General features: G+C 36.3%; 1 protein-coding gene across 2 annotated transcripts; it reads right to left on the reverse strand.

The window, feature by feature from the left end:
- Nucleotides 1-330: 330 nt before the first annotated feature.
- Nucleotides 331-5,708, reverse strand: LOC104896276 (uncharacterized). 2 transcript variants are annotated; one of them, XR_008968516.1, is made up of 11 exons: nt 5,437-5,708; nt 5,298-5,359; nt 4,092-4,211; nt 3,866-3,965; nt 3,606-3,686; nt 3,411-3,460; nt 3,075-3,225; nt 2,936-2,992; nt 2,190-2,311; nt 988-1,150; nt 724-862 (listed from the first exon to the last, which is right to left on the reverse strand). XR_008968516.1 is itself a non-coding variant. In XM_010682998.4 (10 exons), the coding sequence occupies exons 1-10, from the start codon at nt 5,545-5,547 to the stop codon at nt 652-654; spliced, it is 1,065 nt and encodes a 354-aa protein (XP_010681300.2). In that variant the 5' UTR covers nt 5,548-5,690; the 3' UTR covers nt 331-651. The 2 variants fall into 2 exon arrangements, 1 of the variants encoding a protein (XP_010681300.2); XM_010682998.4 differs by lacking the exon at nt 988-1,150 and having other exon boundaries at nt 331-862; nt 5,437-5,690.
- Between the last annotated feature and the right edge of the window lie 19,686 nt (nt 5,709-25,394).

The following is a 25,394-nucleotide window of genomic DNA, read 5'->3' on the forward strand; positions in this document are numbered from 1 at the left end:
CTAAATGACCGAATTCCGATCCACGGACCTAACATCGCTTCTCTTATTTTTAGCCTGAGCCAAAGAAATTTAAAAACCTAAAGCGCGAACCATGCCTACATGAGGCACGAGCCCGACCTGAGGCTCGTGGCTCGTACCGTGGGCAAAAATTCTCAAATTTCATGCCCGACCCGAAATGACACATTACTGATGGGCTTGACTCGGCCCATAGTTCTCCAAAGACCGCAAGCCAAGCCCAACCCATGCTCGAGTCTAATTCAAATGATAGAATATTACACTATTAGTTCACTATCTAAATAATATACATATAGTACAAGTCACAAACTAGTCTCCTCAAACCCTCAATTCAATAAAAATGGTATATAAAAAGTTACTAATTACCACATGTAGAAACTTCAAGAGCATCCCACATTTTGAAGCTAGCCACATATCTAGAGAGATCGTGCTGACAAGGGAACTAGTTCCAAGTATATGTTTATATGGTACAATCAACTTTTTGGTCTATGGTACCACACACGAGATAGATCTTCCAAAGAACAGGAGTTTTTTCGTATAAGCCAATTCATTTTAGCCCCCTGCAGATCCGCTCTTTTCCATATTCAAAGATCATGACCAAAACCATTGGGGAAAAAAGTGTAAAACATACATGGTCTATGATGCAATTCCTGCCAAATAACGAAGTTTCTGAATGATAGAATCAATAAGAACATGAGATCCAGCGGTAGCTGCAAATGGCAGGTGCTTGGGTGCTTCAGCTCTGTCAAAGTAAAATCCACCACAGACCAACTTTTCTTTTGGTTGTAAAGCCAACCATATAATGGTATCCGCGCCTTCTCCCCATGTTCGAAATTTCCCAGAAAACCTAGTATATATAATTATGAGCAACTCAATATATCAGATGACAAAACTATTATTTGATCAATTTGATTGTGGTAACATTAAATTTTATAAACCATATGATCCACATCTATTTTCACATTGAATTACCTTGTCATAAAAGGAAAGAATAGCAGATTAAACTGGGTTTTACACAGATTCTCCTCATCCCCGTTCTACTCCCTCACCACCATGAACAATGTCACCACATTTCGCATATAGAAAGAAAGATCACCATTACAATTACTATCCACATGTGCTGAACTGAGAATTGCTGGATATTGTGGAGAAACAAGAACACAACTCAAACACTATTATTTGAACTTCTCATTCCAATCCATAAAATTACGATTAACTAGCATCCTAGAGCTTCTAACGAGGGTTAGGGGTTGATTACTTTAGGTTTTTAAGCCTTCAATATTACTTTCCACCATGCATAAGATTTATGCATTGAAGATAAATACTAATAGCACATTATACATGCATTTATTTATATTTTGGTAACATCTTGTTGTGGATTAACACAACTGGACCCCAAATTAGAGGAAGAAGAAAGAATTTAGATTCATATTATGGAAAACAGAAAGCTAGGATAGTTTATCGAGCATTTAAGTGGCCTGATTCAATTCCAAAAGGTAAACAAAACTAAGATAACAACTCAATAATCTGGATGCCTTACTCCTTCCCTACTCTTGCATATACCAACATTTCATTTTCACTTCCCTCTACTAACCAACTATCTTCCTTCCCAAGCTACCGTTATAAGACTAAATATAAAAAACCGACACTGCCCCTTTCTAGTAGGCTAGTTCGTTACTGATATGCAGACATTTGAAAAGCAGCTGAACAGAAGCAGATGAACTTCCTAAAAAGTAGAACTGTCCTCAATGTCTAACAGCACTCGAAGGGTCCCATACCTGTTTTCTTGTCCATGGATACAAGTAACATGGACATGTACTACATACAAATCTTGGTGTCAAACATATATTTTTCAATTATCAATCCAGAAGGCAAATGCTAGAGCCTAGCACACTAAAAACATTGTCAGAATTAAGATGCAAATCATATAAAGTCGGCAAAAAAGCAGATAAAACAAAAAAGACTTTTAATGTGTCAAAAGTCAAAACTAACTCATTTCCTTCTAGAGTTAGTAAAGATAGGATGCAGAAATGGCTTAAAGCAAAGTAGTTCAAAAGTGTGAATGTTGTACATAGAAGCCCCATAAAATCACTTGGTATCGGTTATTAGCCAACTAACGTGCAATAGCAATCAATTGGATTCAAGGAAAATATACAACTCACTTAAGCTATTACCTTTCTGAAAATTCTGGCAAACTTTTCGCAACTCCAGGTGTCTCAGCCCAACCTGGATGCATAGCATAGAATCCAATTCCCTTATCCTTGTACATTTCAGCCCATTTTTCTGTTAATGCAACCTAAAACAGACAAATGATGCACATTATGTGATCCTTGCAAGATAAGGACTATAGATATTGGTTCCAATTATTAGCTTGTACAAATACAACATATCATCCAGCATCTACTTCTAAGCTTCAGGGTTCATCGCCTAAGCTGTAGGACCAGCATACTAGGAATTCTTAGATGGCATAAGATATATCTCATTGAGATGAGATTAATAAAAGTCTTTCAGAGGCCAAAAGAAATGAACAAGAAAGCTCTTTATTTATGACTAACTATTTAAAACAAAGGGCCCCTTTTCTCAGTATGTGAACGATACATCTAGCTTTCTAGGTCCGCAGACAAGTGATGAACAGGATGCAAGAGAGTACTATATCATCACTATAGAATTTTATAGATGGATTATTGGCGCACTACAATGTCACATGGGATAACTTAAACAAAATCACACCATAATAAAAACACTTTGTATATGGAAGTTCACATATGAAGAATTGAAGCATTTAACCAACTAACGCCATTCACCAGGAAGAGAACAATGACATCAAAACAAAGATACAACTGCTAGACTATCAAATTAGCATATTAACTACTCATATGCCAGAAAAAAGATAAATGCTGGCAATAAAAGTTTTACTGACCTGCACTCTCTTGTTTCGAGCGTACTGCATCACCCCATCAAATTTTCCCTCATTGAACTTTATTAGAAAGAAATAATTAGAAGCTATAGCTGGTTCATGTTCATAAAACAGAACCTAATATACCTTAACAATCAGTCACCTGCAAATCATTTGTCAAAGGAGCAGTGTACATTCCACCAGAAGAAACTGTAATCACTCGTGCATCAGGTGCAGCCTTCTCTAATAGGGGTAACATGGACTCTGTGATGATATAAGTTCCCAGCACGTTTACAGAAAAATTCAGCTCGAAGCTAGTAAGAAAAGCAATTGAAAAAGATATTAATTAAAGATACAACTAAAGTTTATGTACGTGTATACACTAGCACATATACATCTAGACAAATGGAAATGATTTCTGGGGAAGCGGGATAGGGGGGGTCTGCAAGGACGGAATGATGTCAGCATTTCTGCTATCTAGAAGAAGCCAAAAATTTACCCTTCAGAAGTTGTGACATGGTTACTCTCAAGAATGCCAACATTATTGACCTATAGCAGTTATGCAGATCAGACAAGTAACATTTAGTCAAGTCATATGTAGTAAAAGGAAATGGTTGTAATGCAAGTAAACACCAAATAAAGATAGATTTTGAACACATAGATAAATCATAATTCACATAAGAATCAAGCTTACCAAAACATGAAGGGGGGCACCCTTTGAAGAAAATTTGGCAGTGAGCGCCTTGATTTCACTCACACAAGACAGATCACATACCTATACAAGTAATTTTGAAAACCAATTGCAATCAGCAGAGAAACTACTAGTGTCAAGCAATCAGTTAGCAAACAAGAAATCTCAAGGAGCTAACATAAATAGCAGATATGTTTCTGAAAAAAGATCATATATTGACCCTGGCATTCCACATTAATGGTTACACGATGAATGATCTACACCTCCAAGTAGACATTCTTGTTTCCGGTTTTAGTTTGAATTTTAGAAAGAGCGGCTTCCCCCCTCTCCTTACTACGGCACAGCAAGTAGACAGACGCCCCTCTGTGGATAATAATAAATAAAAATTGGCCAAAAAAAGTGTTCTTAGTATCCACAGAAAATCTGGACTTTCTGGAATTCTGAATGATATTAACACGAAGTGCTCTGTGCTCAAAGCATAAAAAATACCTTGAAGCCAAATCCTCAGCAGTTGCAAACCCAATGCCAGAATTCGCTCCAGTAACAATACAATTCTTTCCATCCATCCTTAATTGCATATCTTCTGATTTGAAGTTCTTTGAATGTTCCCTAAATGAAGGATAAAGAATATTAGAGCTTGATAGAAGAGCAATAACACTTTGCAACAAGCATAAGAATAATTCCACTTTTTGGGAAACCATTTATGATGTACTTTGATGAGTTCAGATCAGTTATGCTGTCTAAGATCTATAAACTACCTTGTTTCTCCTTTGATCACTTTCTCTTGATTTAGGGGGCAGGAATGACCTTCCATTTTGTCTTTTATCTAAGGAGGTTATTTTGGCCTAAACACAAATGAAGTTTGAAAGTACTGACAGATATTCCAACTATAGCTGAACCTTATTCATAATAATTATGGGCAAACTTATCAGAATAAATAATCAATTATTGCAACGCGCAATAGCTTCTCTAATGGGTTACCAAATCCAACTGTCAGGATCTTATCTGTTATATGTCCTATTTCTGTTGACATGGAAACTATTTTCATATATGAATATTGATGCTCCATGCTAATATACTTACAACTGCTAGTCTGCTACAGCTGAGCCCTTCCTATTTCATTCAAACAGCTTATAAAAAACGACAGCAGCAACAACCCATACAAATTCCACCACAGATCAGGACGTCTGTCTAGATCGATGCTAACTAGCTACTAACATAATGGATATCCGCATCAGTAAAACCATAATTTCCTATACATAAACTTACTTTTCAGCCCAGTAAATCAAAATTTTAAGTTCGATTAGTTTCACTCATATCAACATTTGTCATTCCCCAAATGCCTCCCTTCTCCTATTACATATTCTTAGAAGTACAGACCTTTTGAACAAAACTATTGGAAAACAGTGAGGAACCCTGAAACAAACCCTTAGTTCATGCACCTCTCATCTCATATTCGATAAAACAGCAACAGTTTTTACTCTGTATACACTTGCCCATTAAAATGATCTATCTTCTTCATTATTAAGACAATTATAAGTTAGGAAAATATAAAATTAAAGCAGTCGAGTTCAAAAAGCAGCTTATCCTGATCACAACATAACATGATTTTTATTTTTCACATACGAAAATAATTACACACAACATTCTCACCAAAACAATAAAAATAGCTGAAAATACAAAAATTGGACTTACATATAACCGGCTTTGGTGAAATTCAGGTACCCATAAACACCAAAAGCTGCTGATCTCCATGCCTTTATAAGGAAAAAATATGAGTGAAAAATTGAAGGGAAAGAGTAGGAATGTATGTATAAGTTGAGAAAATTAGCACCTTGACGAGAAACATAATGCAATCTGTCAGAGAAATGTGAATTTGAAATTTAATTTGTATCATAGCTTTTATTTTACATGGTAATATAGAGTGATGAACAGTTATATTCATGAAAAAGGGATTTGTATTTTATAAGGGGCTTGCGAAGGTGCCACGTAGCAACTAATTCAACCGTTATCTTCATCATCAGCCGTAAATTTTCCTCCGTACGTCCTTAATGTATGCTTTATTGGATTTTTCCTTTGTTGACCTTCGTTGTGATGAATTGATGATGACGGATGAAACTAAATTGGTTTTGTTGACCCTAAGTTTTGAAGATAGCATACAACAAATACAAATTAAGTGTACTAATAATATACAAAATATTTTAGCAGGCATGTTAGTAGATAATAGAGCCTACCCGAATTCGTGAATCTTTAAATATTCGACCCGACGAATTCGGACAGGATTTATATCCTACTTTTTACAAAATGGATTTGGACTAGGTCCAAAATTATTACTCGGATTTGAATTCGTATATCCTTTTTTCAAAGTTAAGTATTTTAAAATATATATTTAAACGGGTAAAACTTAAAACCCTTGAACCCAAAGTTCAAGCCGTGACTTATATTTAATTTTAATATATGATCAAGATGTAACATTGTAAACTAATCCCTCCTGTCTTTATTAGTTTACCTATTTATTTTGCACAAAATTTTAGGAGAAACAATATTGTGGGACATAGAAAGAAAGAGAAACTATTATTATTATTTTATTTTTTTTGGAAGATAAGTAAGTAATTGTATAAGCCCAAAACAACCCAAACAGCCTAAGGCAAGCTAGAAGATCCTAGCAGCCACAACTAATACTGGACAAACCCAACATTTACAAATCAGTTATCCATCTCCTATCATCTTCTTTCACCTTAGTACTAACAATTTGTATGATTCTATGCTTTACTATATATTTGATTTCCTGTACAGTTTTATCTACAGTCATTATGACTTAATCCCAGTAGACAATATTTATATTCCTCTAAATCAGATACATTGTAGAAGCAACAGCTGCCAAAATCACCATCGTGTTAACCTTGCTGCTCTTATATCTATTCTTTATCCATATGCACATCTGGATAAGATTTCTCTTCATCCACCTTATGCCAAGCCATTGTATAATAGAATAGATACACTGCTCACTAAATCTACACTCAAATAGCAAGTGTTGAATTGTCTCAGGATGTTGTTGGCAGATGACGCATTTATCATCTACACACATGTTTATCTACTTCAATCTCTGCCTTGTTTTCAGTCGATTTTGCACAGCTAACCACATTACCAATCTGTGCTTAGGCAGAGTTTATCTATTCCACACGTACACACTCCATGGGACTTGCCTACTATCATCCAGTAGCGCCTTCTAGTGTTTCTTGATACTGAACTGGTCATCCATAAGCTAGCCACTGCTCACCACTTGTTTTTCATTCATTATATTCTTAGCTTGGCACACATACTTCCAAGCCCAGCTAGCATGACTTGGGGCAACATAGGATCCCCATGTAGCTTCTTTAATGTATATTTCATTTAGGGATGGGCAAGGGTCGGGTCCAGGTGGACCCTAGACCCGGACCCTAAATAATTTTGCAGACCCAGACCTGGACCCTAAGGGTCTGAAAAAATTGGACACAGACCCAGACCCGGACCCTAAGGGTCTGGAGTGTCTAGAGGGTCTGGAGGGTCTGGAGGGTCCAGGCCTAAATTCTTTATTTTACCAAATTTTCAGCATTATTAATATCAATAATCATCTGAAATTCGCATGAAACAAATACAAAAAATCGCATGAAACAAACACAAGAATTCGCATGAAACAAACACAAACATATAAATTGAAAAAAAACATAACAAAGACAAACTTATAAACTGAAAAGAAAACGAAACAAACCCAATTCACAAACATATGAACTGAAAAAAAGAGAAACAAACCTAAACATACAAACTGAAAAAAACGAAACAAACAGATTTTACATAAGAGTTCAGAATGGTTGTTTTGGTGTTTTAGTTTAGGTTTTACTCTTTTAGAAAATCAATTTATTTTATTTTTAAAACGTTAAAATGTATATATTAAATAAGTTTAGGGTCTAAGGGTCGGGTCTGGGTCCAAAATGTTAAGACCCGGACCCTAAAAACTTTACTTGGACCCAGACCCAGACCCGGACCCTTAGGGTCTGACAAAGTTGGACCCAGACCCGTAAATTAGGATCGGGTCCTGGACCCATGCCCATTCCTAATTTCCTTCACCCATTTCACCCATAAGTTGTCTTTTTTCTGTGCCATTACCCAAGCTAGCTTCTAATAACAACAATATTCCATTTCCACGTTTCTCTAAATCCAAGACCTCCTGCCTTTTTCGAATTACATAATTTCTCCCAAGAAATAGCCCCTGCTTTTGTATCATTATGAGTACCAGACCACAAGAAACACCGACAAATAGAATCAACCTCTTTCAGCACACTCTTTGGAATAATAAACAGTTGTCCCCAATAAGTGTGAATGCTCATTAAAACACTGTTAGCAAGCTGATATCGAGCTGCAAAAGACATATTGCGTGTACTCCAAATTCTAATTCTATTCATCATCTTCTCAATTAGAAGTTGGCAGTCCTTTGCCTGCAGTTTTGAGGTTGAGATAGGAACCCCAAGGTAACTGAAAGGCAGCTTCCCAATTTTAAATCTACTAACATCAGTTATTCTCTGGATTTCCATCTGAGCCATCCCAGTAAAATAGACCTCAGATTATTTATGCTTGTTAACCTCCAGAGCTGAGGCATTTGAAAGCCTTGAAGAAGCATGTAAATGGACCTGAAGTCAGGCCATGACAAAACAACAATAAGTCATCAGCAAAACAGAGATGTTCTAGCTTCAAACTTCGACATTGAGCATGATATTTACATCACTCCAACTCTCCTACATAAGCCAAAATCCTATCCAGATAGTCCATATAGAGCAAAGAGCAAAGGGACATTGGATCCCCTTGCCTTAGGCCTCTCTGAGCCCCATTTAGCATAATTAAGAACATAGGTGTTCTAACACACACCATAATCTGCTCAATGAACTTCTTTGGGAACCCCACACCTTCTAACATTTGTTGAATAAAATCCCAGTTGACCGTATCATAGGCTTTTTTTAGGTCTAACTTCATCATGTACCCAACTCTACTAGTTTTCCTCTTGTACTGTTTGACTAGATCTTGCCAAATCAGTACATTGTGAAGAATACTCCTTCCAGCAACAAACACCCCCTGGCTACCAGACACAATATCAATTAGCACTCTATTCAGCCTTTCACTAATCAATTTAGTTATACATTTGTATAACATTGAGCAACACGCAATAGGACAAAATTCACTAACATTTTCAGGTACTTTAACCTTAGGAATTAAGGTTAAAGTAGCAACATTAATAACCTTTAAGAGTTTGCCAGTTTTAAAAAAATCCAGCACAGTTTCACTTACTTCATCCCCAATTACTTCCCAACAGTGCCTATATAAACAACTATTAAACCCATCAATTCCCTGAGCCTTGTCATTAGGAATGGTAAACATCACCCTTTTAACATCCTCCTTGGTGAAATCAGCTTGCAAGATTCTAGAGTGCCCCTCTGTAATCCTGTTTCCCTTGTTCACAAGTGTCTCCAGTACTGCTTGTTTTTGTGATGTACAAGAAAAAAGGTTATTGTAGAAGTTTATAAATGCTGCATCCACTGTTTCTTTTTTTATTCTGCCATACACCATCAATATCATGGATAGCATGCACTTTGTTATGTCTTCTTAGAGCTTTAATAGCTTGATAGAACGTACACCTTCGAATTTTCATCGCCACATTTTAGCGGAGTCAACTTGGCCTGCTGTTGCAGCATGGAATAAAGCATTTTCTTAGCCTGACCGTATTGCTCCTGAGCCACTTTCTCATCAGATTATAAGCTAACATCCTTAGGATTCAAGTGCAAACTTGTTGCACTTCCTTCAACTTCTCTTTAGCAGTGAGAACAGAAGCCTCAATGTCATTACACCCTTTTTTTTCATCTCCCTTAAAGCCTTCTTTATGCTCTTAAGCTTTTGTACCACCCTGTACATAGCACACCCATTGATCTGCACACTCCATTCATTCTTCACAATGTCAAGCAACTCATCATATTGACACCACAAATTAAGAAACCTAAATGGCTTCTTTTGATTATGATCAGGATACACACACACCAACATTGGTGTATGGTCGAAATCCTCCTCAAGGAGGAAACTTACTTCAGCTTGCTCAAAGAGATCTAACCAGCTTTGGTTTGCTAGAATCCTATCTATGCTTGAGAACACCCTTTGCTCCCCATCCTGTTTGTTGCTCCAAGTATAATATCTACATGTAGCCTTTACATCGGTAACTTGGCATTCATTTATGCAAGACAACATAGGAGCGAGTAATCTCTGCCCTTCTCACCACACTACCAATTCTATCATCAGTACTACTCAAGGCATTAAAATCCCCAAGAATCAACCAAGGGCCATCCCACCTACTATATATCTGCTTTAATCCTGCCCACAATTCATTCCTACTTTCCTGGTCATTAAACCCATACACAAATGTGCATGCAAAATCATTAACACCATTCTTCGGTTGCACAAAGCAATGCATATATTGACTATTCATAGTCAGTATGTTTAAGTTGAAAGAATTAGGACACCAACCCATCATTATTCGTCCATTTTCATGACAGCTCAAGTTGTGAGTAAAGCACCATCCAGAGCACAAATTTAAGTAAACATTTCCCAGATTCTTCATTTTCACCCTTGTATCCAAGAGGCTAAACAATTTTATATTGTGAGAATTTATGAAATTCCTCGCTTCATTTTGCTTGTTTCTATTGTTTAGACCTCTTATGTTCCATGCCATAATGTTATCCATGAAGGCTAGGGGAAGTCATCCCCTGACTTTTATCCACCAGTTGAATACCCAAAAGCTCCTCATTACTCCTTTCACTTCTTCTCGCACCTGCATTCTCGTTGCCAACCTCCTGTTCAGAATTCACCATTCTTTCACTATGTTCATCTCCAGCTTCATTAGCTTCATTTAAACCATGAAATGAATTATGGAATGGAATCAGTGGTTCCTGCTGCACCATCGCACATCGTGAAACACCCACCTGTTGAAACCCATCAACATCCTTCACAACTTGTCTCTTCTGTACCCATACCTTTTTTCCACCATTCTTCTTACAATGTTCCATTTCATGCCCAAACCCATTACACTTTGAGCAATGAATAAGCCTCCATTATTCATATTCCACTTTTTGCTCAACTATATTTCCATGCTCATTACAGAAAGCAACAATGTTAGACGGGTTTTTATGTATTTCAACCTCTACCATAACTCGAGCAAAGTTCAGCTTACCTTTCTCCTTCGTAGCTTGATCCATTCTCACTGCTTTCCCAATGATTCCAACAATTTTAAATAGACTTTTCTCGCCCCAATATTAGAATGGCAAGTGAGGGAGATTAATCCAAATGGGCACATTCGAAACGTCAGCCTTGTCTATTGTCATATCTGGATCCCACAATTCGTGATCAAAGGTTTTTGATCAAAGAATCGAAATCCTCCCGACGTCACCTTAATACAAGATTCAACATATTCAAAATGCACAATAAACACACCTCTATCCACCATTGCTATTTTATTAATCCCTAACATTCCCCAAATACGCCTAAAATATCCCTCCATTATTGTCAACGGTGGGTTAGCCCCCAAAACATAACAAAAACCGCCGATGACCAATATTCAATCTCGTATTGAATCATCAGTATCAATTGTAACAGCATTGGAAGGGATACTTACAGGTTTCTCTGACTGCTCAATTTCCTCTGCCCATGACATTCTCCTCGCATTGCTAATTGCCTTCTCGCTACTGTGGATGACATTAAGCCAATCCGAGAGTACCGTCTTCTCCATAGATTGCTGACAATTAATCTCCATAGTTACCTCAGGAATTACTTCCGTCGCTCCATTCAACTCACTCTCCTTTGAATTCGTCTTCTCCAGAATTGGACTAGGCACATTTAGAGCCGACACTCCCGTAACTTCATCGACACTTTTTGTTTTTCTCACCGGTGACGTAGAAGGTCCTGACCCGTTGTTCTTTCCTTTACCTTTCCGAGCACTTTTCTTAGCTCCCCTCCCTTTTTCCATGGCGCCAACGTAGCAGAGGTAGTCGCCATTTGGCTACGCTGGAAAAAAAAGAAACAAAAATAGAAGCAAAAGAAATAGGTAAACTATTATTGTTGACCCTTGAGTTTTGAAGATGACTTAACCACAAAAGACATAGTTTTATGTTGTTGCAAGGTAATTCATTCTCGAGCAAAGAGAATACTTGATTGAAGATTAAAACAGATAATTAATCAAAGATCGAAGTAAAGATGTTTGAGTGATGAAGAATCAAGCATGGAATGAAGATTATAATACATTAGGGTGTATTTATTATCTTCATGTTAAGGTTGATTAAAAGTTTAATTAAGTTCGTGGTGAATTCTCAAAGGAACTTGGTTTGTTCCCATGAAAGGAAAGACCTGGCACTATAGGAACAAGGTTAGGGAACAAGACTTAAAATTGGTTTTAGGAACACCTAAGAGTCTCTAAAGTTGTGCGCCTAATAATGTATGCGCCCAATATGTAGTTAGAGTTTTTAGGGTTGTTTTACTAAGATCCATATTTTAGGAATTTAGTTTAAGTTTGTTAGGAAAAGATTTTAAAAAGATTTTCTGATTTTAATATAACTGATTTTCAAATTTTATTTATATTTTATCTTTTATATTTTATTTAAAAGATTTGTTTTCAAAATATAATATTTTCCGGTTTTTAAAAGTTTCGGTTTTAAATATAAAACTGTTTTCCGTTTTATTAAAAGATTTTGAAAAAGATATTTTCCTAAAAACTAGCTAAAGTATATTTATTTATTTCCTAAAATTGACTTACACGCCTAAAGTTACTGCTACACGTTTTATGTAGTTAGTGGATTTAGTGGCTTAAGTTAATTATCCTCCAAGTATTTAATTAATTAAATAAGTTTAATTATTCTCCAAGTTTGAAAACCACGTAATATGTTACTGCTTCTCTTATGAAGTGAAGTAGTGGATTAGTGGATGTTTACTTCATGGAATAATTAATTTAATTTAATTAATTAATTAAAATCATGGAGACATGTGATAATGGTCTAATTAGTGGAGAACATGTCTTGTCTTAATTGTCTATAAATAGGCGCCTAATTCATTGAGCAAAATTGTGTCTGACTTAGTTAATTTGTCTTAAGTTATCTAAAGTGTCAGTGCCTTTTCCTTAAGAGAATTCATACTTACATTAATCGAGTTTATTACTCTTCCATTGTTTTACAAAGTGTATTTTTGAGAAAAGGGTTTGAGTGAACTCTTGTAAGTGTGAGAAAGCTTTGAGTGAAGCAAGAGAAAGAAGAAAAGAGAAAGGAACTTCGAGTGAAGTTTGAGAGAACGTCAGTTGTGGGAACTGTCGTTGGGAACTTGAGTTGAGTGACTTAAGTTAATGAGAAAAGTAATAGGTTGTAATCAGAGTTGTTTTGGCCTATTATAGTGGAAAGTTGTTTAAAATCCCTTGTGGTCGAGGTTGTTTCTTCCTACTAGGCCTAGGAAGTTTTTCCTCGTAAAATCTCTCGTGTTCCCATTGTTTGTTCCCAAGTTTACTTTTAATTCCGCAAAAAGTATAGCTTATTCTCTCACTATAATTCACCCCCCCTCTTATAGTGCTCATATTATACAACAATTGGTATCAGAGCGGGAACTCTAAATTCAGGAAACCCTGTTGAGTTCAAGATCTTGAAAAATATGAATACTAGAGAGAAACTGGAAGAAGGGTACTCTACGCAGAGGCCACCAATGTTCAATGGTAAGTTTTACACTTACTGGAAGAACAGAATGGAGATCTTTATCAAAGCCGACAATTACCAGGTATGGAGAGTCATAGAGGTAGGTGATTTTGAAGTCACTACCACTAATGACAAAATGAGGTAATTCCTAAATCTATATCTGATTTTGATAAAGTGATTTCGAAAAGATGGAAATTAATGCTCTTGCTATAAAACATGCTTCATTGTGGTCTTGGACCTCATGAACACAATCGTGTCATGGGATGAAAACCGCAAAACAAATTTGGGATCTTCTTGAAGTCACTCATGAAGGTACGAGTGAAGTTAAGAGATCAAAAATAGATCTTTTGATGAACCAATATGAACTTTTTCAAATGAAATCAAAAGAGTCTATCCAAGACATGTTTACACGCTTTACTAAATTATTAATGAGCTAACATCTCTTGGAAAGTGATTACATCTGAGGAACAGGTACGAAAGGTCCTAAGGAGCCTTCCTAGGGATCGATGGATGGCTAAGGTAACTGCCTTACAGGAAACTAAGGACTTTACAAGTTCAATTTGGAACAACTTGCTGGTTCCCTATGACTCATGAGTTGCAATTGGACAATGAGAATGGAGACATGTCCAAGCAAAAATCGATTGCCTTAAAAGCTGATGAAAGTGAAGACTCAGAAATGATGAAGAAGAATCCGCTCTCATGGTCCGAAAATTCAAAAGAATGTTTAGGAACATGAAGAATGGAGATTACAAAGGTAAGAATAAGAAATATTCTAACAAACTTGTTTGTCATAAGTGTGGCAGTTCTGAGCACTTCATCAAGGATTGTCCCCAATGGGAACAAGAAAAAGGCAAAGGAAGGGAACGAAGCAGAGATAGGAACAAGGAATAAAAATCCTATACTCGATCTGACATGAAGAAAGCTATGGTTGCTGCATGGGGAGACTCTGACTCCGAAGAAGAAGATGATCCTCAACCAAATGAGGAGACTGCAAACTTCTGTCTTATGGCTCTTGACAATTCCGAATCTGATGAAGAGATTGAATCTCTTGAGGCAAGTCTAGACACCATCAAAACTCGTCTTAATTCTTTAAGTAAAGAAAAATTATTTGAGTTTATTGTTGACGCTGTAAATGATTGCAAAGATGAGACATTAAACTAAAACAATGTCAACATGCTTTAAGTTAGCAAAGGAACATACCTCTTGGCTTAAAAGTGTTCGAATTGATATTGAGAAAAGATTTTTCGAGTTGTTTGACAAAAATCTTAAATTAAAAGAGGATTTCGAAAATCTTAAAAATGAGAACTACTTGTTAAGCTTGAGTTATCACAATAAAAGAGTTTGTTCCTGAAGTAAGTTCATTTGACATTAAGTCAGTTCCCTTGCAAAGTTTCAAATCTGAAATAAACGAATTGAAAAATCATGTTTCATTTTTGGAAATTGAAAATAATGAACTTGTAGGGGAACTGCACCAAATGAGAAATGAAAAGAAAATGCTACCTATTCCAAACTGGATTAAGAACCCTCAAACAAAACGAACTGAAGGTCTTGGTTTTAATCACAAAAAGAAATTTGAAAAACCTAAAAAGAGAGTTGATTTACCAAGTGATAAAGTTTGTATGTTTTGTGGGAACACTGGTCATTTAGGAACTCTTGTCCTAAAAGACTTGGTCGCATTAATGAGAACTTGGAAACAAGTAGAGTAATTGGAAAAAGAAATCTATTGTTCCTGAAGGAAAGGAACCCAAGAAAGATTGGGTTCCTAACTCTAACAATTAGTTTTCTTGCAGGTTGGAGTGAGGGGGAACAACACATGGTACCTAGACAGTGGTTGTTCTAAGCATATGACTGGAGATAAATCAAGATTTCTCTCACTCTCAGCCTATATGGTGGAAGTGTGACTTTAATTTGGTGACAACAAGAAAGGTAACATAGTTGCCATGGGCAAAGTTGGTAAGTCAACGTCACATTCCATAGATATGTTTTTCTAGTTGATGGATTTAAGCATAACTTGTTAAGTATTTCCCAATTCTGTGATAGGGAACTGTGTGAAGTTTAATAGTGAAAAATGTTTAATTGTCAACAATAACACAAAGGATTCATTTTGGAAGGAACAAGGAAAGGGAACACATATGTTGTGGATCTCAACCTTGTTCCCAAAAACAATTACATGCCTTAGTGTTATTGATGATGATTCTTTTTATGGCAAGCGTCTAGGTCATGCTAGCTTTTCTTTGCTTGACAAACTCGTTCTAAAGAACTAGTTTTAGGTTTACCTCATTAAGTTTCATTTAGATCATGTTTGTGATGCATGCGCAAAAGGTAAGCATGTTAGGTCCCTTTCAAGTCCAAAATGTGGAAGTACCACAAGACCTTTAGATTAATTCATATGGATTTATGTGGACCTATGAGGATCAAAGTAGGAGTGGAAAGAAATATGTGTTGTATTGTAGATGACTTCTCTAGATTTACTTGAGTTATTTTTCTTTCTAGCAAGGACGAGACTTGTGATGAGTTCCTTGTCTTTGCAAAGAAAGTTCAAAATTTGAGTGGTCAAAACTGCTACACCTTAGATCCGACCATGGCAAAGAATTTGAGAATTTAAGTTGATGATTTAGAGAGACAATGGTTAGATCACAATTTCTCGCCCCTAGAACACCTCAACAAAATGGTGTTGTTGAAAGGAAGAATAGAACATAGAAGAAATGGCTAGGACTATGTTGATAGCTAGTGGTCTTTCTCTAAAAACTTTTTGGGCCGATGTAATACTGCTTGTCATCATTATAAATGTGCCATGGTAAGACCTTTATTAAATAAAACTCCTTATGAGCTGTATTTTGGTAAAAAGCCCAATATTACATATTTCAGAACATTTGGATGTAAATATTTTGTTCATAATAATGGAAAACAAAGTCTTGGAAAATTTGATGCTAGAAGTGATGAAGCAGTATTCTTAGGATACTCTTCTAGAAGCAAAGCTTATAGAGTTTATAACAAAAGGTCTATGTGTGTAGAAGAAAGTGTGCATGTTATTTTTGATGAAACAAATAAATTTGTTGTAAGCACACAGGTTGAAGATGACTTCGAAATAGGTTTTCTTATCAAGTGCATCTATCAGAATCCTTCTGTGTGATTCACAAGTGATGAGATCGGCAATAAGGAGGATGATAAAGAGGAGGATGATGGTGCAAGCACACGTCATACTGATTGCGACGATGATGATGTTTTGGGTGCTTTCAATTATGTTAATGATGATGATGAGGATGATGTACATTTCAACCTCGGAGATGATTAGGATTTATGTTATTCTTTTTTATTTTAGTTTGCGTTCGATTGATTTGTTATTTACTGGATTTAGAACATGTTATGTTAGTTTATTAAGTTGAGTTCTTATGATGTATCATGAATGTTTTTAGGATTGGATTAGTAATTACCAAACACCCTACTTTGGATATTGCACTACAACTGTATCTTAGGTGTTGGTAAGCTACTCTTGTGGTCTTCACAAATGGAGGCCTAATGATTTGAATGATTTACCAAATGTGCTCTTAAAAGTCCAATATATTCTAGAATTACAACTAATGTTGGGGTGTCGAAATTTAGCCACTATTGTGGAAGGTTGGCCACTGTGTTGAGGAATAAAGATGCTATTTTTCTAATAAAAAAACACATAAATATAGCAACATTCACTATTAATCAATCATGTTGGAGTAATGATGGGCCTTCATAATATTGTTTTGCAATCTGCTTACACGCACATATCTAGGCATTGCCAAAACAAATATGCTGATCAAATTTGCTTGCTTTGTAAACTATAAATTCTTGCATCGGGGTTAAACTTTAGTACTGATGTGTTTATCAAAAATTCAACTAAGATCACAAATAATTAACTGAGATCCCATAATATCTAAATTGTATGTCGTGATGAAGTGGTGCATTGATTGAGTAATATACATGTTAATGATTTTTGGCCATTTAGATATTGCCAAGGGTTGGCTGCACAATATACTTGCATTATGAAATTAAAAATTGGAGCAGGTTGAAATATAAATCAAGGTACGTATATCTAATTTTAAATTAAAATACCAATAGATATAAGTTGTGAATTATACTAAAGTTATTTATTGATAGAAAAAAAACTTGCAGTAAATATATCATGGCCATTTACATCGTCTTGTGTGGACGTTGCCAATGTTTTGTTGCACAATAAATGCGAGTTGGAATTTATCTAAAACATCCCTCCTTCGTTTCAATTAATATGATGTTAATTCTAGGAATGACAGATAGATAAATAGGTGGCCCATTTTTTGGGTCTAAAATGAAGGTAATTTGGGAAAAAATAGGAAAGATTATGTAATTGGGCAATATATCAAAGGTATTGTATTATTTTAAAATAAATCAATTGGATGAATATTTTATTTTTGGAGAATTTAGCAGATCTATTATGACAATTCTAACTAAGAAAACTATAGCATCTATTTTAAAACGGGAAAGTATATATTGTATGTGTTTATTTTGAGTATTACTCTATCTATTGAATATTCAACTAAGATCATAGATAATCTATATTAAATACCTGAATTGTATATTGATGGAGTCATAGTGGGCTTCAGAATTATCGGAACTTCGCTGTCCATTAAATTTGCATTCTAGCTACAAATTCTAGGGGTACAAATAAATTTAGTATTCTTGTCCATCTAAGATTCAACTAAGATCAATCTTAATCAACTAAGGTGTCAAAATATCTGAATTGTTAATTTAAAAGGGTGACAATGGGACATGATAATTTATTTTGTTGTTTCCATTTTGTTATGTGGATATTGCATATTCTTGTTGTCCCCTTAAAATTTCATTCTGAACTATAAATTGTTGGGGTTCCGATTTAATATTATTATGTTTAACTAAGGTTCAACTGAAATTTGCAAATATCCGTTTTCTATGTTGTAGTGAACTTGTATATTGATAGAGTAATAACGGGGCGTGAAGATGGTTTTGGTCATCTACATTGTTTTGTTTGGGCATTGTCATAATGTGGCTATCACAAAGTAAATTCGTTTAAGATATGTATTATATGGATGTGACCACCCCATGGTACGCTGCTGCCCAAAATACAACACTAACCACAACTACTTATCTTCTCCCTAAGGAAAAAGTCGGGAAACACCATTATCGCTGACCAACTGAACAGCAAGATCGACCTACGCACCGGTAATTTCATATTCATTTGTGGTTACGATACACAAAATCTAAGCGAACTTCAATTTCATGAACCCTAATTTCCTTCTAGCTAATTCGAAAAGTGGCAGCCCTAATTGTCTTCAAATTACCATGCTCGCAGTTAATGGAGGTTTTGAGGCATTGAACTTTAATGGAGTTTTTGAAAAATGAGGACCATAAATGTCTTTAATTTATCTTATAAAGTAATATTTCCCATGTCATAAGGTATAATTTCATATATTATAAAGACAATTTTATATATTGCAAGGTTTAAATTTTTTATTTCTACATTGACAAACAATCTTATATTAAAAGGTATAATATCTTGTATTTTATTATAGTATAACTAAGTTCGTAAACTATACATATCAAATACAGTGAATATATAATAATATAATTTTGAAATTAATTCATTAACTGCCTAAAATTTCAATGACAAACATAAGGAACTACCTAAAACGACATGGTATAGTCATCAATTCGCCTAATGATGATGTGGACAAATTCATGGTTCTCAATGCTCGATTTTTGTGTCCTTTTTTGAAGAAGGTGATTGTAAAATTTACATAAATTAAAGATTAGGTTGTGGTACTATCCCCTTTGAGACTTGAAATGAAGCAAACAACGTGGACTTCTTTTCGTCACTATGTACGGAACCAAATGCAGGGAATAAGTCCTCTGAATGGTGGGACGATTGCGCTCTTTGCTGGTCTATATGATGGCTGGAGCGCAATGAATAGTAGTTCATTAGGGTTGCGAGAGATGTTACAGTGGGAATAGCGAAATCGCTTAGTGTCCTAGAGGAGTACAAAAAGGCGGTAGAAATTGATCTGGCTCCACGGAGCACAATACCTAAACATGCGTCTAGGTGGGTGCCATCTACAGGGGATTCTTGGAAGCTTAACATTGATGCAACCTTCAGAGGAGAAGTGAGGGAAGGCATGGAGATATGTTGCGTGATGGATGAGGATCGAGACACTCTTATGGCAATGTGTGATGTGTGGCATGTGAATTGTGTAGCGTAGTGGGTGAGGCAACGCCGGCCATGTAGGGGATTTAAATTTCTCTCGAAGTTGGGTTTTCAAGTTCTGTGCTTGAGACTGATATCATTCTTCTCTATGAAGCGCTTAATAGGAGGAAGCAAGAGTGCACACCTTTTGGACTCATTTTACATTATATATATTTCCTTTTCTTGCATTATTTTGCGAGGAGCTATTTGTTTGGTTCGAAGAAGTTCCAAATGACATAATGGAGACTATTTTAGGAGATAAACCTGGTTAATAAATCAATTTTATTTTACAGTAAAAAAAAGTTGGGCGTAATTCTCAAATTTTCCCTCACATCTGGCGAATTCATCAGATACCTCTAAAATTCGACATTTTACTCATAGTACCTTTACTATTGATGGCAGCCTAACATCGTTAGAGTTTCCTTTGTCTCCTCCCACCATCATTCATTGATAAACCTCTAAACTTTCTCTCTCCCCTCACCTCCATGCTTCCTCTAATTGTTATTTGAAAATTAGAAACCTATAATCATGCTCTAAATAAAATTAATCATTAAACCAGAAGACTTTTTTTTTTTTTTACAATATTAATCCCTATTGCATCCAAGTAGAAAGATCAATGGTTAGGAAGCTCTGCCCAGATTATTCTAGCCGACAACCACGAAGCTAGACTACTAGCACACGTCCTCCACAACAGCATTCACCAGCAATAACCACCGATTGTGGCTGCAAGCAGCAACCACCAGCTGTCACTGCAAGTGCATGGCTCGAGACGCAAATAATAGGTCGAAGCTCAACCACCACAATTCTCCCCGACCTTGGCGCCTATCTGTGATGGGTTTTAAAATATACCGCAAGTGCACAGTGACTGTTTAGCAGAAACTGGCAAATACGGGTCGATCCACAAGGGGAGGAGTTCTACAGATTCATGCTCAATTATCAAACTACTTCAACAGAGGAAATTAATTGAGGAAGTAATAACTAAACTAGAATAAACTAGAACGCAGAATAATGGAAATTTATCAAATAATAAGAAGCCTAGGGCAATCGATCGGTCCACCATGCTTATACCAGTTTAATCAATACAATATAGTTCAACAACACTTGGATTGAGGTTCGAATAAATAGGGTATTTCGTTAATCCTTGGTCAGGCATTAACAACTCTTAGATTAACATATGCCAGTACGGTCGCTCAACATAATCAAATCTACCTATTGTAACTAGCCTCTAACGAATACGATCTTTCGATTCTAATTCTTATTAGCTAAACATAACTCATGATATTGCGCAATTACATAAATTAAACAAGTATAACAAATCAATATGAATTATTCTAATTTGATCCAATTATTGAAGAACATTAAACCACAATAAAAAAAGGTATAAACATGGCTTCCCTCTCTAAGCCCTAGAAATAGACTACTCACTCATGATAGTAATAAACTCAATAAACATAATTAAAGTAAACGAATTCATAAAATTAAACTAAGTAGAGAAGAATACCGAATGATTGAAGAACAACGAAAACGAAATCAACGATCTTTATAAACTTCCAAATCAAAAGTTAACACAAGGTAGAGAGAGAAGAAGTAAGTATTTAGCCCTAAAAACGTAGAAGATAAGATAGTCTAAACGCAAATATTAAAAACCTATTTATACTCTTTATAAAACCGGCTACAAAACCCAAAAAAACGCGTCCCGAGAAGCCGCCCGGTCGATCAGGCGAGATCCGCCCAGTCGGGCGACAGTGAGAAGGAAATTACGACAAAGAAGCAAATCCGCCCGGTCGGGCGCGCTAGCGATTTTGGCTCTTTTCTCGCCCGGTTGACCGGGCTAATTTGGCTTGCATCGTAGTGAAATTTTGATTTCGCCCGGTCGACCGGGCGAGGAAACTACGATTTTCTGTCAACTTGCAAAGGCTGTATCTTTCAAACCAGAAGTCGGATTTGGGCGTGTGACCTATCATTGGAAAGCTCTTGAAGTCCAAAACCCAACTAGAATTTCTTGATTATCAATTTTCTATCAAAAGTTATGATAAAAATAGTGAATAGGTGTCAGTTTTGACACTTCTTTCACTAACTCTTTGCTTCATTCTAACTCGAAATTGTCCAGAAAGGATGCATTGTGACCCGTGTGCAAGATATCTTCATCTTCAATGATTAATAGGCTTAATCTTAGGTAATCATAATCAATTTGCGTCAAAGTAACCTGAAAATGATCAAAACACGCAAACGGGGAGTAGTAGAGCACAACTTACGTAATTCATCCATTATGCACCTAAATGCTCTAAAGGAGTTCCAAATGCAATCAAAATGCATCTAAAAACTATATATAATTATGACATATCAAACCCCCCAAGTTAAACCTTTGCTTGTCTTCAAGCAAACAAGACATGAACATGAATATGATTGCTTCGCCCCTTTATATATGAAAACATAGATCAAAATCTTTGTTAAATCATTCAAGCAGGCACAATTGAAGTTCAACTGTTCAGATTACTCTATTTACCCATCGTCCAAATAAGCAATCAAATGCAGCTGCCTTATATGACATACAAATCTCGAGAAGGCTCTCACTAGGGTGTTACTCCTCTCGACATTTGTGTGGCATGCAAAAGATGTGCCCGATCATCACCATCCCAACCATAATAACCCTTCCCACTCACACTCTCATGTGTTTAGAAAGGTAATAATGCCACTCAACCTAATCATGTCGACTCAAGTAGCGAACGTACTCTTTAACCTTGACAAACTGACTCACATCAATCCAATAAACAATGTAAGCACAAGCTCAAGAGGACTTTTTCAGGGTTGTAATGGGGCTTAGGTAGGGTAGGATTATGTATGGGAAATGTGGTGGAAAAACCAAGAATAGGGGAGCACAAGTCACTAGAAGTATCAACCTGAATATAGCCAATAACAATGTCCCAATTCTATAAATCACAAAATTTTCAATAAACTCATCCTTGAAGCAGTGTGATGAATTTTTTTCTTTGCAAGCACTTGTGAAAGAAAGAATTTTTCAACTTTTTGTTCATTTTTTGTTTTTCAATCTTTCTTTTTCTTTTCTTTGCATTTTTCCAATCCAATAATCACATGTATTTCACTTTGCTCATTTTTTCTTTTTCTCAACTTTTTACCTTAATACAATTATCTCAATCTAAAGTAACTCATAAAAAACTATCTCAGATACTAACTCAGACATATGCTCCCCCAAGCTAGGCTTGGTATTAATATCAAAACAAGGGTCATGGGCATGTAATGGGGTTTAGTAACATGAAATAGTCATGAGACTCAGCGGGGCTAAGGAGGATAATAGTATATCACAAAATCACTCTGAGGCTCAAGAATCAGACAAAAGAACGCCTTTATCACAGCAATTGCCACAAGTAATTAGATATCAATGAGTACGTTGTCAAAGTCAAGATCATTCAGCTAATGAGGAACTAACACACAAGAAAACAGAATGGATATAGAAATGAATCCATTGGCAAGAATGAATCCTCACAGTCTAACCAATTCAAGTATGCAGTCAAGATAAGCGCTTTATCGTCAAAACTCACTTAAAGTCAAGGCATTTAAAGTTCACATTCCAGCATCACAATCTCAAGTGCCCAACTATCCAGATAAAGAGCCCAAATGTACTTTCAAAGAACATCATGGGGCATAGGGAAGCAATCACACCAATCCAGTCAAATCGTATTTTTGGTATTTTTTCAGCAACCTTTGTTTTTTTTTTCATTTGAAAGCAAATAAATCTGGCCTAAGAAAGCAAAAAAATCTACACGAAAAGGTAGTAAAAGAGGGAGAAAATACATACAAAAATCCTCCCCCAAGCTGAACGTGGCAATGTCCTCAGTGCCGCGAGATGAACTATAGGACGATGTTTAGAAGAAAAATTAATGTTAGGACTCTCCCGCTCTCTCACTCTCTAAAAGGGAAAAAATGAAAAAAAAAAAAAAAGATAAGAGAAAAAAAAAAAAAAAAAAAAAAAAAAAAAAAAAAATAATAAAAAAAAAATAAAAAAAAAACTACGGGTTGCCTCCCGCACAGCGCTGGTTTATAAAGGTCCCGCACGACCATATTACCTCCTCAATCTCAAATCGGAGGGCTTGGCAATGAGTGCCCCCTCATCAAACATTTTCCTCCTGCAGCAATTTTGCTCAAGCATAGGAGACTTAACAAGCATTGGTTAGTTTAAAAGTGACATTATCATCACCAACACTCAAAGTTAAAGACCAGACTTGACATCTATAACAACACTAGCTGTATACAAAAACGGCCTACCAAGAATAATAGGAATTTGGGCATCCTCCTCCATATCAAGCAACAAAATCAACAGGAATATAAAACTTTCCCACCCTAACAGGGACGTCTTCTAAAACACCTAGAGGGTATTTTATAGAACGATCGGCCATTTGCAAAGTAATTTGAGTGCACTTAAGTGCTCCCATATTCAGTTTCTTATAAACTAAAAAAACGCATGACAGACACAGAAGCACCTAAATCACACAATGCCTTATCTATAAATAATGCACCTACATGGCAAGGGATGGAAAAACTACCAGGATCCTTCAACTTAGGTGGTTCTATTTTGTAAAACAGCACTACACTCTTCAGTTAGAGCGACTCGATCTACCCCACCAAAGTCTTTCTTTTTAGTAATCATGTCTTTCAAAAACTTAGCATAAACAGGCACTTGAGAAATAAGTTCAGTAAAAGGAATTGTTACCTCAAGGTTCTTGACCATAGTCAAGAACTTACCAAGTTGTTGATCGACCTTCGACTTCTGCATCCTATGGGGAAAAGGTAGCCTTGGTAAATAGGCGTTTCAGAAACCTTTTCCTTTCGCTTTCCTGTCTGATCTTCCTTAGCTAGTTCGACCTCAGACATCGAACGCTTCTCCGCTTCTTCCTCTACCACCTCTTTCTCCTTGCTAGGAGCAAGATCATCAATGGGCATGGGAGGAGCATCATAAACAGTGCCGCTACGAAGTGTAACGGCATTGCCAGTCTCCTTGGGGATGGGTTGCCCGGCAGATGACCTGGTTGCCTCCGTGCATTATTTTCGCCACTGAGCAAGTTGAGTCTCCAAGTGTTTGGTAGTGTTCTTCAACTCCTTGATGCTCTCCTCATGATTTTTCTGCATAGAAACCATCATTTTCATTAGATCAGACATAGTAGGTTCTTGAGAGTTGACATTTGAGAAGTTGCTGCTGATAGCCTTGATGTGAAGGCCTAATGAAACCAGGAGGGGTTTGAGGAGCCCCTTGATAATATTGTTGTCTAGCAGCATGTGGTTTGGTAGGTGAAGATTGTGGTGGAGGTTGAGGATTTGAACATTGTTGTTCTTGTAGGAAAAATTAGGATGATCCTCCAACCTGGGTTGTATGTGTTAGAGTATGGGTTGTGTGGAGGTCTTGCTGAAAAACATTTGCATGCGCCATTTGATTCGGATCAGGTTGATTGTAGCAACAATCATGACCAAAGTGGCCTTGAACACCACACACTTCACAAAAGGAAGAAGTAATAGGAGCCATGGAAGACATGCATTAATACTCATAGGAGGATATAGACTGTAAAGATTTCAGTGAGTCCATCTTCATGCTCAACTGGGCTACTTGTGAAGACAACAAGGCATATGCATCAACATCCAACTTTTTCTTTGTAATAGTCCTGGAAGAACTATGATCATTCGCTGCTAAGTTGGCCAGAAAATTATACCCTTCATCACCCCTTATCTAAGAAGACACTCCTGCAGATGAATCAATGTACTCTTGATATGGGTTGTAGACCATTGTAGAATGCTTGGGTGATGAACCACTTATCC

This window comes from Beta vulgaris, chromosome 1 (assembly GCF_026745355.1).
Source record: "Beta vulgaris subsp. vulgaris cultivar EL10 chromosome 1, EL10.2, whole genome shotgun sequence".
NCBI classification, from domain to species: domain Eukaryota; kingdom Viridiplantae; phylum Streptophyta; class Magnoliopsida; order Caryophyllales; family Amaranthaceae; genus Beta; species Beta vulgaris.